At 40.0% G+C, this 16,038-nt stretch overlaps 1 protein-coding gene across 1 annotated transcript in view; it reads left to right on the top strand.

Annotated features, from left to right (window-relative positions):
• The window catches only part of LOC143294695 (zinc finger protein 367-like), a 22,514-nt gene extending 7,843 nt beyond the window's left edge, over nucleotides 1–14,671 (top strand). Inside the window, exons 2-4 of the mRNA XM_076606096.1 lie at nucleotides 5,200–5,319; nucleotides 8,430–8,574; nucleotides 10,592–14,671. Coding sequence (XP_076462211.1) covers nucleotides 5,200–5,319; nucleotides 8,430–8,574; nucleotides 10,592–10,847 — 521 coding nt within the window. The 3' untranslated portion in view covers nucleotides 10,848–14,671. The remainder of the gene's footprint in view (nucleotides 1–5,199; nucleotides 5,320–8,429; nucleotides 8,575–10,591) is intronic.
• Nucleotides 14,672–16,038: the final 1,367 nt, after the last annotated feature.

Genomic DNA, 16,038 nt, shown 5'->3' with positions numbered 1-16,038 from the left:
AGCTGTTTGCATGTATAATGTTATGAATGGAAATGCTCCAAAAAAGATCGCAGACACTTTTAAAACCAATGAACAAAGACACAACCATTTGCTCTGCTTACCTCGACCAAGAAATAACCTGTTCAAATTCAGATTTCTGTATTCTAGTCGAAAATTATGGAATAATCTTCCACTCACAGGAAAAAAAAAAAATCTTGAATAAAAATGCTTTAAAGAAAAACCTGCAGAATTACCTATTAGTCTAACACTTCTTTTTTTTTTAAATTGTGAAATGCTTTGTTTTTGTTTGTGTCGGCGGTAACTGTATCATATGAAGGAATGTGTGTATGTGAATGGGATGGGCGTGGTGTATTTGTGCTTGAGCATTTGTGTTCATTTGTTTGTGTGTGTGTGTGTGAGAGAGAGAGAGAGAGAGAGAGAGAGATGCAATTGTGTATTTCATCACCACACTATTCTTGTCATATGCTGTTGTTGTTGTTGCTTTTCATCTGTTTAATTATTTCTCTCTCCTTTATTAAAAAAAAAAAGATTCATTGATGGCTTGATGTAAAAAAAAACAAAAAACAATTGTTGCTTATTCAATTTACAATTGTGAAATAAAATCTTGACTTGACTTCACACACCATGGCTTCCAACATAATAAATTTTCGTGATGATCGAAACGAATTATACGGTAACGACGCCACACACACACACACACACACACACACACACACACACACACACACACACACACAATTCCAACATAATAAATAAAATTTTGTGATGATCGAAAACTGACGAGCAATACGGTGACGACGCCACAAACACACACACACACACACACACACACACACACACACACACACACACAAATCCAACATAATATATAAATTTTCGTACTGTTTTAAAATGAGCAATACGGTAACGACGCATTTCCACATAAACTGCTCATTTCTGACGCCTGTGGCACACCATATGGTCGCGACTGCCGTGTGCGGGGAAGGGGCTTTTCCACAGCAAGCCCAAACTGGTTCACCTGTCACAGTGTGAGCTCATTTGCATACCAGTGCAGTTTTGTGTTCAGGACGACCTTGACACCTGATGAATGATTCACCGACCTTTCCCCTACACCAGCACAACCACCACCACCACCCCCACCCTCTACACACGTTTCGTCTTGTTCGCGCCATTTCGGGTGGGATCGAATTTCAATGTCGGGTAGCATTCGCTTGACTCTGTGCATAGACACTAGAATTCCCTATTAGTGTCTGTGCTCTGTGTGTGTGTGTGTCGTGTGTATGTGTGTGTGTGTGTGTGTGTTCGCTGTTCAGTCTCAGGTGTCTGGTGGGGTTTTTTTGTTTGTTGGTGTGTGGGGTGCGGAGGCGGGTGGGGGGTGGTGGGGGGCTCACTAATCAGCGGGGGCTGACACTGTGACACTGAACTAATTATTTTTAGATCAGTGGTGGGTCATGAACAAGCGTTGAAACACATTACGTGATTGAAATCGACTGCGAGAGAGAATAAGACATACATTTGACATTTCCTGGGGTTGAATAGGGGAGCAGATGGATAAGAAAGAGAACTGTGTCAGTCAAACAGGTGTGACAAAGAAGCTTTTCCGACTGGGTAAACGTCCTTGAACTTCATAAATAGGTCAGGTATTAGCCATTGGGATTGGATGGAGGACGGCCGGGAAGGGTAAAGCGCGCGCGCATCATGTGCGTGCGTGTGTGTGTGTGTGTGTGTGTGAAATTTATGTTGTTTTCATGAGGACATCAGCTGCATTCCGTTTTGAATCTTTGTCTCTGATACAAAATATGCACAGCAATAATATTGTATTTATATGTTTGTTTGTTGGGATTTTTTTTTTTTTTTTTTCATTCACATGCTGAAATACATCCATCCATTTTTTCCCCACCAAACACACATGGCAAGGACACATCACTCATTCACACACACACACACACACACACATCATGCTCTCTCTCTCTCTCTCTCTCTCACACACACACACACACACACATACATTTACACACACACACACACACACACACATTCATAAATACTAACAAAATGTCTTCAATCACCGATATGTGTGACGGGACATTAAACAAAATTCCTCCTCACACATACAGAGAGAGAGAGACAATTATCGAGAAACAGAGCGGTTGGACAAATGCTAAAAAAAAAAAAAAAAAAAAACCACACACACAAAAATACAGACAGGCAGCACGCCATTCACATACATTTCCTGTTGTCAGATCCAGGATGTCATCAGATGGTCCGATATCAGCTATGTCCTGGTCGTCAACATTATCAGCAATGTTGGTCACATGTGTTGTTTAAACACTCATATTTGTTGTGTTTGTACAGGAATATTTAGTTTTGTTTTATTTTCTTCTTCTTCTTCTTCTTCATTCATGGGCTGCAACTCCCACGTTCACTCGTATGTACACGAATTGGCTTTTACATGTATGACCGTTTTTACCCCGCCATACAGACAATCATACTCCAATTACAGGGGTGTGCATGCTGGGTATGTTCTTGTTTCCATAACCCACCGAACGCTGCTATGGATTACAGGATCTTTAACGTGTGTATTTTGTTCTTCATGTGTATACACACAAAAGGGGTTCAGGCACAAGCAATTCTGCACATATGTTGACCTGGAAAATCAGAAAAATCTCCATCCTTTACCCACCAGGCACCATTCCCAAGAATCGAACCTGGGACCCTCAGATTGAAAGCCCAACACTTAAACACTCGGCTGTTGTGCCCGTCAGTTTGTATTTTATTCAGTCCTATTTTTACCGAAAGTACGGTGGTTGGAAAATGCCTTGTGTATGTTGTTATTGTAAACCATTTACTCGTCTGCCTCAATAGGAGGGCGAAAGGAAACCATTTACTTGTCTGCCTCAATAGGAGGGCAAAAGGATTAAATAAACCATTTACTCGTCTGCCTCAATAGGAGGGCGAAAGGATTAAATTTAAGTAACTTGCTCAAATTCTTTATACTCCATACATATATATATATTTATATATATAGATAGATAGATATATAGATAGATATACACTTGTCTTGCAAAGCACAAGGGGTGGAGTAATCTCCACATTCAAAACCAGCATATCGTCCTCACTCTTGAAAGACCCTCCAACCTACCCCCCATGTTACTAGGCCATCATCACTCTCTTCTCAAGAGACTGTCAGTTTGTTTAGTTGTACATATAAAATCATCGTAGTTTGTTTAGTTGTACATATAAGATCACTGAAAACAGGTCATCAGTCTTCATGATAAGTATTCACGTTTGAAAGACCCTCTAACCATAACCCATACACTCTCATTACTCTCTCTTCCCAGTATAGTATAGCTGCATATAAAGAATCGAAACAGATCATAAGCCTACATAAGATGCTGCTTTATCTCAATATATGTGTCCATTTCCAAAGACATGTACCTTAGGTCCTATTCTTTAAGGAGAAGGGGGATGGTATTCATCTCAATTAAAAACTGGTAAAGAAATATTGCAAATTTCACAGTTCATTAAACTGTTTTCGATAGTGCATGAGGCTGTCTTATAGACCATTATTTCATGTAAAGTATAAGAAATGTGTGTGTGTGTGTGTGTGTGTGTGTGCGTGCATGCGTGCTCCAGTGCCTTCATGTGTGTGTGTGTTGTGTATGATGTTTGTATACATATGTGTGTATCCATGTGTGTGCATGTTTTATATATGGAGGCTATGTATGTGCAGTAGTTGTGAACCACTTACTTTATCAGTTACTGTACAAAAGATTTCCTGGCTTTCAGTTAGATGGCATTACGACCTTATCTTTGCTCTTCCGACGTTGTTAGTGATTGTGTGTTATGTAATTTTGTAACTTTTTGTGCTGTTCATAAAGCAGACGTCAGTCTCTGATGCCGGGTATGAGTTAAAGCAAAGCATGCCACTGCATGTCTGTTTTCCAGCATCAGAAACAAAATTAAACAGCCTGTTTGTCTGCCCCTGTCTGTCTGTCTTCCTGTTCACCATATCTACTTTCTATCAATGCTTGGACTTCATATTGATTTTCCCGATGCTCTCTTAATTCTTAGGCGGGAGGTGCAGATTTAGTTTTTTGTTTTTATTTTTTTGTTTTTCCATCAGGGAAAAAGCTCATTTTCTTTCACAGAAAATATAAGAGTGGTGATTGCATTGTTTAAGAACTTTTTGTTGTTGTTAACATTAGGAAATCAACTTTAAGATATTTGCCAGCAGATACAAAAAAACAAAAAAAAAATACAGCTTAATATTCTCTGAGTTGACAACTTTCCCTCAGGGGAGGTAAAGACAAACGTGTTCTGCATACTGTCCAGTGAGGCTTCATCACACCCTTCTAATTCTATGACAGAAGGTGTTATGTTACAGCTTAATTTGTGGCAACCATCTTCATGATCTTGCACTGAACCTAAGTGAACAATGAGCAGCTCTTTTGGAACATTTATCGTGTGTATCTGTGTGTGTGTGTGTGTCTGTCTGTGTGTATATCTATTTGTGTGTGTGTTCTGTGTGTGTGTCTGTGTGTGTGTGTGTGCAGGTGTGTAAGTGTGTGTGTGTGCATGTGTGAGTGGATGCATATGACTTTTATGAGAGTATGCACACAAGTATGTCTATGTGTGTGTATGACTATGTATGAAGGAATATGCATGCATAAGTGTATGTTTGTGTGCCCACATATGCGGTTGAATGAGTAAGTTATGTGACTGTGTGTGCATGTGTGCATATCATTATGTATGCTTGTGTCACCCTCTTTTGTTTCTTTGTGACCAAACAAACAAGCAAAAGTAAATAGATCAATAAAGACACAGAAAGAGAAGAATCAGAAAGAAGGCGCGAACCATCAACATATTCTTTTATGTTCTTTTTCATTTTTTGTCCTTCATATTTTATTTTGATTATTCATCATCTATGTTTCATTTTTATATTTGACCAGCATGGCGGGTTAATTCACTAATCAGCTGCTGCTGCCCTATATTCACTCCCAACCCCACCCCCCCCCCCCCCCCTCCCCACCCCCCCCCCTCCCCCTCCTTTTTTTTCAGCAGACATATTACTGTATATATTGATCAGTCTGCACACTTATCCCTCCTCAAAACCGAAACTGAACTGAACATTACCATTATTTAATTGATGAGATCCTCTCTTCAGCTGTTCTGAACTGACACATAATGTTGTTGCAGGTGAACGCCCATATGTGTGTGACTTCCCTGGTTGCAGCAAGGCTTTCTGTCAGAGCGGTCAGCTGAAAACCCATCAGCGTCTTCACACAGGAGAGAAGCCCTTTGCCTGCTGTGTGGATGGTATGTATTGTATTGTATTCTGTTGTATTACTCTTATCACAACAGATTTCCCTGTGTGAAATTTAGGCTGCCTTCCTAAACAGAGCGCGTTGCTACAGTGCAGTGCCACCTTTTTTTTCTTTTCTTTACCCACCTACAATGTATTTGTCTTCCTATCACAGCGGGTTTTTGACAAAATTTTGCCAGGGACAACCCTTTTGTTGCAGTGGGTCATTTTACGTGTGTTATGTATATATTCTTCCCATAGGACCTTGGTTAATCCTAATGGTTAGCAGCCAGGCCACCACTCAAGTTTCTGTATCTGTATCTGTATCTGTATTTCTTTTTATCACAACAGATTTCTCTTTGTGAAATTCGGGCTGCTCTCCCAAGGGAGAGCGCATCGCTATACTACAGCGCCACCCATTTTTTGGGGTATTTTTTCCTGCGTGCAGTTTTATTTGTTTTTCCTATCGAAATGGATTTTTCTACAGAATTTTGCCAGGAACAATCCCTTTGTTGCCATGGGTTCTTTTACGTGCGCTAAGTGCATGCTGCACACGGGACCTCGGTTTATCGTCTCATCCGAATGACTAGCGTCCAGACCATCACTCAAGGTCTAGTGGAGGGGGAGAAAATATCAGCGGCTGAGCCGTGATTTCGAACCAGCGCGCTCAGATTCTCTCTCACTTCCTAGGCGGACGCGTTACCTCTAGGCCATCACTCCACTGTTTAGTGGAGGGAGATAAATATGATATATAGGATTTGATCCCATGTGCATAGGCGTTCTCGCAGCTTAGGCGGATACATTGCCACCAGGCTACCACTTTTCATGATAATACCAGTATAGACATCGTCAACAACAGTCTTTATGTACATGTGCCTGAAAGAGGCAATGTGGTAGTATATATTCAGCATAAACTTGAATTAATATCCAGTATGTCCAGAGCTTGGTATGGGAAGGCAGTATAATGTGGTAGTATGTATTCAGCATAAACTTGAATTAATATCCAGTATGTCCAGAGCTTGGTATGGGAAGGCAGTATAATGTGGTAGTGTGGTTCGTCCATCGGGATCAACGAGGACCATCTAGTCATCCTAGGCGTGGGTAGGTTGGGCTCTGTGGGTGCGCAGATGACTGGTCAGGCCAGTCCGTGCCCGGAAGGTTCTGATGCAATGTGGACAGGGGATGGTGGCGGCTGTCAGGGACTTGCTGGCACTGCTTTTCCTGGCCTGTCTGTATTGCTCTGCTGCAGCGATTCTGTTGGCCTCACAGGATTTGGCGTTTTTGTGGACAGTTGAACGCCACTTTGGTCTGTCCATTGCATTCAGCTCCCATGTGTCGTGGCTGATGTTGAAGGCCTTTAGAGAAGCTTTCAGAGTGTCTTTGAAGCGCTTCTTTTGGCCTCCATGGGAGCGCTTGCCATGTTGGAGTTCGCCATACAGCAGTTTCTTGGGGAGCTGGTGGTCTGGCATGTGAACTTCATGGCCTGCTCAGCGCATGGTAGTATGTATTCAGCATAAACTTGAATTAATATCCAGTGTGTCTAGAGCTTGGTATGGGAAGGTGGGGTCCCCTTCCCTCTCCTTCTGCCATTTCAACCTTCCCCAACTGAAGTCATCCACACCTGGGTGGAGAGAAGAAAATCAAAGTGCCATTCCCTAGGACACAGCACCATGCCAGATCAGGGCCGGAACCCCTTCTTCTTTTGCTTCGTCAAGTCTCCACACTCAGCTCTTTCAAGTCTAGCCTTAAAACCCACCTCTTCCTAAAATAGTCTCCCTTGCCTGCCCCTTCCTTGTCTTTAGTTTCTACAGTTTTAGAGTTATGCATGCATGTGAATGACTGGTGCGATTTGATTTGTCTCTGCACAAGATTCAGCACTATATAAATACCATTGTTATTAATATCATTGGAGATCACCACATCAGAAGTCCAACACCTAACTGTTTCTGCCAAGACACCTGCTGGAGAAAAACCTACACTAAACTATTAAAAAAACAAAATAACAAGAAAGGCAAGGCCTTCAAGACTCACTTGTGATACACTTTTAAAAAAATCCAAGCTATTTATGTATTGAGTATAATGCATTTACTGTTATATTTATATTTTTTGTATTCTCTAAACTTGGCACTTTGATCTGATATTCGACCCAACAAAAGATCTGTCATTATTATCATTTTTTGTTCAAACAGGAACTTCTTTTGCTGAGCATGGAAGTTTTATTTATTGCAATCGTTTTTGTGTAGATAGTAAAACAAGGGAAATTACTCTGCTGGGGAACTTAGTTTGCTTTAAACTGATCTTTCTCATCTTAAACATTACATTTTGAAATTATACTCAATACATAAAAAGCTTGGATTTTTTTTAAAAAGTGCATCACAAGTGAGTCTTGAAGGCCTTGCCTCTCTTGTTTCAAAATGTAATGTTTAAGATGAGAAAGATCAGTTTAAAGCAAATTAACTCCACTAGTACTACAGAGTAATTTCCCTTTTTTACTATCCGCACGAAAACGTTTGCAAAATAAATAAAACTTCCATGCGTAGCAAAAGAAGTTCCTGTTTGAAGAAAAAATGATAATAATGACTGCTCTAGCTGTTGGGTCAGAATATCAGATCAAAGTGCCAAGTTTAGAGAATACAAAAAATATAAATATAACAGTAAATGCAGTTTGCATATAATTAGGCTTCTTTCTTTATTTTTTTGTGCCCATCCTAGAGGCGCAATATTGTTTTAAACAAAATGACTGGAAAGAAATGAATTTTTCCTATTTTTATGCCAAATTTGGTGTCAACTGACAAAGTAGTTGCAGAGAAAATGTCAATGTTAAAGTTTACCACGGACACACAGACAGACAACCGAACACCGGGTTAAAACATAGACTCACTTTGTTTACACAAGTGAGTCAAAAACCACAATACAAAATGTGATTAATATTTGTATTAGTTACTTGAAATACGTAACATTTTCATGTGCCCCCATGGACTTTCCTGAGATAAACGCATCTTGTCTGGGGTTTTTTTGTGATGTATTTTCAGTTTATTTACTTTTTCAATGTTTATTTCTGAATCTTCCCCAACATAAGAAGGAAAATGCAGAGAGCTGAGTTGTGAGAGTGGTGGTGCTGCAGGCTGCAGCAGTCGCTTCACCCATGCCAATCGTCACTGCAGTGAGCACCCATACGCAGGACTGCGACGAGTGGAAACCCATGTGACCGGCCCTGAGGGATACTGGGATTATGATGACCATGCTGCCATCAGGCAGTGGCTGAACAAGTATGTGCACATTTTGTTTGTGTGTGTGCTGAGTCTGTGTGATCATTGTTTGCAGATGCCTTTTTTTTTTTTAAGTTTTGAAGAAAAAAAAAAGCACCAAGATCCATGTTTTAACAATGAACAAGTTTTTGATTTTGGATCTTATCATTTGATCTTAGGAATGGAATAAACAAGAACAAAGAACAAACAAACAAAACAACAAATGATCCCATATGGTTTTTGTCAAACTACAGCAGTGAAATGATCCACTTGAATCCAAATTTTTAAGTAAAATAATGTTCCAAAAACTGACCCACATACAATCTTTCTGAGCAAATTTGCAGTTCTCATCCACCAGCAGACGATGATTCATGCAAGGGGCAACACACAAAACCCTGGCCCTTTCATCCATGTTCCTGACTTCTTGCTAGGGAGACAAAACATATTTGAAAAAATGGTGATTGTGATGCATACAAAAGATAAGAACAAAGCAGTTTCAACCAAGTCCATCAAAATTTAGGAAACTCAGTTCCATTTATAAATTTCTGCAGTGTGAGTTTTCAGCCATCTGTGGAACACTCTCAAAGTGAAGTAGGCTGCAGAAGAGGGGATCAGACCAGCTGAAGCTGGGTGGGGGCTGGCTGAGGATTGGAGGGGAGTGTTTCAGCCAAGACAAGAAAGATGCATGTTGACCAGTGTTTAACCCTTTGAGCCCTGAGTTCCTGAGCAATTTTAACCCTTCTGCCTGAGCTCCTGAGCCAAAATTTGCAAATAATTGGTATTAAACCCTTTGAGCCCTGACCACCACTTTACCGGTGGCAGAGAAAAATGACGTAATGCCCAGCCACCGGTTGAGCGGTGCGTAAACACTTGAAGCGTGCAGAGTCTCAACCTGGCCCGTCAGGGCAGAAATCAGGGACAAAACGTGCGAGAAAATAACTGTACACAACACAGCAAGTAATTGATATGTTTGATGATTTATCGGAAGTAGAGTATGACAATGATTACTCTGATAGTGAGGTGGAATTCGAATTGGATGATTTTGCTACAGATAGTGATGTTGAAAATGAATCTGAGTATGCAGAATCAGTTGATCAAAGGAGGCGTGTCAGGTTGAGACTCTGCACGCTTCATGGTAGAAATCGATCTTTTTTTATCCAAAGCACATGCACAAAACACAGTGAAAAGGCGCGGCAATGTTGGTACTACGTTCGCTGACATCAGAATATTATGGTTTTTCTGATTGGATCTTCAATATAAGTCAACCAATAGCAAAACACGACACAAGTGTTTACGCACCGCTCAACTGGTGGCCAGGCATTATGCCACCCCTCCCCACCACTGGTAAAGTGGTAGTCAGGGCTCAAAGGGTTAATGACTCATGTTGGGGGATCAGCATGAGGGGGTTGTAATGTGCGGCATGGGGGTACAAGGAGCGAGGTCATTTGCCATTAAGTACTATCAGAAGCAATCTGTATGGGACAATAAAGAGCCTAATTTATACGATATAACTGAATACATCGTACACCATTGATAAAACTGTGAATGCAGTGGGTACAGATATGTACTTACCTGATTCAGACAATGTAGACACTCCATCATGATTCAAGGTGACATTGGTATATTTAGCAGATTCATCACATTTATTGCACAGGCTTTTTACCCCTAGTAAAACAATGATCTGTTTTGATTGGTTATTTGACTGGTAAACTGACAGCTACATATTCATTTGATGAGAGGATAAATCAAGTGCCAGTACATGTATAGATCTGGTAAAGCAGAAATATATTTCCTGTCACCAAAATCTGTTTTATTAAATACATGCAAAAACAAAACAAAAAAAAGAGGGATGTTGTTGAATTGTATCTATTAGTCTTTCAGCTACCTGTATGCTTGTGAAGGGCAACAGTATCAGTGGCTTGAAATGGGAAATGTATATATGTTGTTATTCAGGGGCGGAAGTTACCATCCTCATGTATTGTTAAATACCCATAATTCTTTTTTCTTTTTTTTTTTTTTTTTTTTTTTGACTCACCAGACAAGCAGAGAGGAAACAGGCCAGGTCCCCCACCAAACAACCCCGGAAGCTGAAGCGAGAGCACAGCACGGACGACCCTTCCGACGACGACTATGTGTCCAGCTCGCAGTCGTCACGAACGTCACAGAGCGATATCAGCCTGGAGGAAGATGTTGGCAGTTTGCAGTCCAGCCCCACAGACAGGGACGATCACTATGACAAGTGGATCGGCGCTCTGGCTCTCATTGAACTGGCGTCTGGGTTTCATGCCCATTAACCCCTTGACTGCTGTGAAAGGAGATTGATGTGGTGTGAGTTTGAACATGGGAGACCAGTCGCTACACTTTGTGCACTTATCAATGGCGTCGTTGATTTTTCTGAAAAAAAAAATTAATGCAATCCCAAGAGGATTAAGAAAGATAACTGACGACATGACTTGTAAGCAGCTGTGTTTTATCTCAGTGAGGTGACAGCCCTTCATTGATGAGTTTTCTCCTCAGCAGCAGTCAAGGGGTTAAAACATTTTTCCAACTGTTTTTGTGTTGTTGTTGTTTGTTGTTGTTTTTGTTTTTGTTTTTATATGCCTTTTCATGTGATATAATTTCTTACACCACCCCCTACACCCTACACACAGAAGACGAAAGAACCACATCAATTAACCCTTTTCTGGTGGTATTAGTATAATCACTCACTCTGGACTGCATGATTTTACTCAAGACATGTATCACAAGAAAGACAAGGCAAAATTAGATAACTTGCCACCCATCTTTTTGCCAAGACCTGACAACAGGTTAACCGTCTGTCCAAATTGTACTTGTGCCCATAAACACTCACCAAGAACACTCACCAAGGCGAACACCATTTTGTTAAAAAGAAAAAGGAACAAAAAGAGTCAAGATGAGATAACATTTGCTGTCTTTCTACTAAGATGACAGGCGTCTCTGCCTCTCTGGAATGTGATAATTAATCTTTCTTTCCAGGATGACATATTGTGATCAGACTGGACTGAAATTCCTACATCTGTAAAATTGACTATAATGCCTAAATCAGGCTGCTTCATATGAATGAAAGCATGTAGCATAGCATTATATGCTGTCTGTGTAAATATTGGACAAATTGAATAATTATTATTATTATAAAATTAAGTTATTGTGTGTTTGACATTAATTTATTGTGTGGTTTGAGCATCCTGCTGATTCTCCCTCGCTTTTGAACCTTCCACCACGCTGTAGATATAATTATATTTGATTGGTTTGCCTTTGGCTTTTTTTTTTATGGTGATATTTTTGTAATGCAGAACCCTTAGAATTTTTTGCTTTGTTTTGCTTTTTAAGATGAAAATGAAGGTACTTCCAGCTACTGCATTTTCTCAACAAAATAATTTTTATAAGCATTTCTTTTTGTTTTGAATGAGATAGCAGGCACATTCCTAACGGTTTTTCTTTACTAAACAAAAACAAAACAAAATGAAAAAATGCTGTTGCACCAAATTGTGTTCAATGAAGTGCATTATATTTATAACTCATTTCAAAGATTAAACATTCATCCTTTCAAATTACATCACAAACATGGTACCAAATTGTGGCAACTATTGTGGGTTTATTTTATTCATAATTTACACCCAAAAAAATATTAATCATGACACATTACGTAAATAAATATACACATATTTATTTCATCATTAGATATATTGTGAGAAAACCATTCTCGGGCATTTTTACGATTTGGAGATTTTATTTGAGTCATTCATTGATCACACTGATTGTTTAACTGATTCATCTAAGTATTTGACCATTGCTTTTTTTCTTTCCTTTTAATTTTTTTTTTTTAGGCCGTTGTTTGGGACCAAGAGACAAAGCATCTGTACCAATGTAGGTGTAGAATATGAAATTACTCCATGCCAGATTGATTCTGGAGTACAGTCATATCTGTCAACTACATCTGAGAATACACTATTTCACTTCTTCTGCCAATACAGTCTCTTTTACTCATCTAATCTATGTTTTACTCCTATTTTAAATATAGAGGTGATTTATTTTGGCATGTACATGTAGGTTGTGTTTTCAGCCAAGTCTTGGTTGTGTTTTCTGTCTTGTCTTATACTATCCAGACCAGAATTATTTCCTTCATACGTATGAAGCCTTCCTCACAAAGAATACTTTGTTAATTCTTTCACTGCCATAGGCGACTTTAATCAGCCAGACAGTACACCATCAGAGGACTTATGCAATGTCGAGGGGTCATGTTAAATGAACCGTTTTTCACATTTTAACAAAGCTTGAGAACTGCAGCCAACCTTCCCATGCAATAGGAAATTGACTTACCTCACCCCCTTGACCAATTTTGAAGTCAATAAATCCACTGTGTTGTTTTGATGTGAACCAAACCGTGTGACTGAAAGCGTCGAGTCTAAAATATTTGGCACTGGGGAGTGTTTTTCACACAGAAAACGTGGTGGCAAAAGAGTTAATCTGGACTGAGCACATGAAAGGGGTGTAATTGTGTAATGCTCTCAATCCATGCATTCATCAGTTTGAATCCAGAGTATGCTCTGAATACCAATGTTACTGCAGCTGAGCTATATTCATTCCTGTACCCAGGAGTCCCAGTGGCAGAGTAGATTAGCCGTTAGACTTCTGATCCAGTGTTCACTAGTGATCAAAGTTCAAGGCTCCGTTTTGGCATGGCGGCGTCATGTCTTTGGGAAAGACACTTTGATTTTCCCCACTCCACTGAAGTGTGAAGGGGTACCTAACTTCGGTTGAGGAAGGGTCAAAGGGAAAGGATTGGGCTCCACCTTCCTGTGCTGAGCCCTGATAGTCGTCAAAGGCTGTTGGATCTTTAATCTTAACATATATATATGATAGTCAGTCGTGTCCGACTATGACCATCAGAACAGCAGAGGAGGCAACTGCTGTTCCGACTATTTGGGCTAGAATTTGATTATAGTGGAGAGCGTCTTGCCCAAGTACATCCCCACTCTCTCGGCCAAGAGGGTTTTAGGATAGTCAGAGTTGGGATGGTTCCCAAAGGCCAACTATCCCACAAAGCTGCAGCACTAAGATCCAGTGTAATTTTGCCTCCTAGTTTGAGAGTCATAGTCCTTCACAAAAGACTAAGCTGTAAATGGTTTCTCATTGACTGGAGAAACCATTGATAATACAGCTCTCACTGCTGTTGGCCCAAATGTAAACTTATGTCAATCTGTGATATAAGCCGAGTGTTTGGCCTAAATCTGAACATACAAAACAACATTGACATTATAATGATAACAGCAACAAGAATAGTACTACTACTAATAATGATGATTATAATGATGAGTATGGTGTAAAATATGTACGTAGATTCTTTCTATCACAAAAAAGGCATGCAAACTGGTTCCAAAGTGTTCAGTTCAAATTTATTTAGTTGATTTTTTTTTTAATTTCATTTGAAGCTGACCATTTTCAAAATTGTGTTCATGAAAATTATCAAAGTCAGTGCTGTTTATACTTAACTGTTTGTTGAACCTGTTTCTTGTTCAGAAATATTATTCGAACATTTGATGGTCATTTATCATTGATGTAAGAACGCTTGGTCTCCTTATCTATATCTCGCACACAGACACACACACATAGACAAACACACATACACACACATACAATTATGTATGCATACCATATGTATACATGGTGTTTCCTTGGTATAGATAGTAAGCAGTAATTATTCATTTAAAAAGGTTTTTTTTAATGCATTTTAGTTTTTATCACAGGTTCATAAAATTGCTTTGGAAACAGTTACTTTGGAAACACCAAACCAAAATGTTTCTCATGATGATTTCACCATTTCTTTTGAAATGACAACTTCTGAATATTGTACCAGATGCTGATGTGCTATGACACACATACTGTATTTCCTCTCTGTTGTCACTTTATTTGTTTTTCCTTTTTCTGTCATACACTCTTAATGCCCTTTTCCCTCCCCACCCCTCTCTCTATCTCTGTCTCTCCTCCACCCCTCACTCTCTCTCTATCTCTGTCTCTCCTCCACCCCTCTCTCTCTCTATCTCTGTCTCTCCTCCACCCCTCTCTCTCTCTCTATCTCTGTCTCTCCTCCACCCCTCTCTCTCTCTCTATCTCTGTCTCTCCTCCACCCCTCTCTCTCTCTCTATCTCTGTCTCTCCTCCACCCCTCTCTCTCTCTCTATCTCTGTCTCTCCTCCACCCCTCTCTCTCTCTATCTCTGTCTCTCCTCCACCCTCTCTCTCTCTATCTCTGTGTCTCCTCCACCCCTCACTCTCTCTCTATCTCTGTCTCTCTTCCACCCCTCTCTCTCTCTATCTCTGTCTCTCCTCCACCCCTCTCTCTCTCTCTATCTCTGTCTCTCCTCCACCCCTCTCTCTCTCTATCTCTGTCTCTCCTCCACCCCTCTCTCTCTCTCTATCTCTGTCTCTCCTCCACCCCTCTCTCTCTCTCTATCTCTGTCTCTCCTCCACCCCTCTCTCTCTCTATCTCTGTCTCTCCTCCACCCCTCTCTCTCTCTATCTCTCCTCCACCCCTCTTTCTCTCTATCTCTATCTCTCCTCCACCCCTCTCTCTCTCTATCTCTGTCTCTCCTCCACCCCTCTCTCTCTATCTCTGTCTCTCCTCCACCCTCTCTCTCTCTATCTCTGTCTCTCCTCCACCCCTCTCTCTCTCTATCTCTGTCTCTCCTCCACCCCTCTCTCTCTCTATCTCTGTCTCTCCTCCCCACCCCTCTCTCTCGCTCCATTTCTCTGACTCTTTGGTTTCATTTGTCTCTCTTTTGATTTCTAATAATTCAAAAAACAAAACAAACAAACACACACAAACACACACACACACACACACACACACACACACACACACACACACGCACGCACACACACACACACACACACACACACACACACACACAAAACAATGTGTGCAGAGAAGGAGTTTAAAATAATGTTGTACACATTGTGTAAATAGAATTGTTCAGCTTTTTTTTTTTGCTTTTTTTTTTTTCAGAGTGACTAAAATATTTCTCAAAATGACTTGCATATATCTCAAAATGACTCAAGTGTTTTTGAGCTGACCAAAATATTTATTAAAAAAAAAACACCCTCAAAAAACAACAACAAAAAATTTGGACAAGGGGTTCACGTAGATGTTTTTTTTTCTTTTTTTTTGTTGTTGTTTTTTTGCATTGCGATATTGGTGTTCAAATTCCAGGTGTGTTTTGTGTGCGTGGTATTTATTGGAGTGTTTCTGCCCATCCTTCCTATGTCTTTTTTTCATTAATCATTTTTATAATTTCTAGTGTAGTTTTACAGTGACTTATTTCCAGTACCAGATGTTTGTACAGCATTGTGTTCAGAGAATGTGTATATGCTTTTAAAAAAAATCATTATTACATATTAATTTTCTCAGTAATTTGGCAGTGTGTATTTTTAACTGCCACATCATTTGTAAAGCCTTGTGTTCAGAG

Source organism: Babylonia areolata, chromosome 20 (assembly GCF_041734735.1).
Source record: "Babylonia areolata isolate BAREFJ2019XMU chromosome 20, ASM4173473v1, whole genome shotgun sequence".
NCBI classification, from domain to species: domain Eukaryota; kingdom Metazoa; phylum Mollusca; class Gastropoda; order Neogastropoda; family Buccinidae; genus Babylonia; species Babylonia areolata.
Note: the sequence above shows the minus strand (reverse complement) of the source record. Positions and strands in the feature narration are given on the sequence as shown.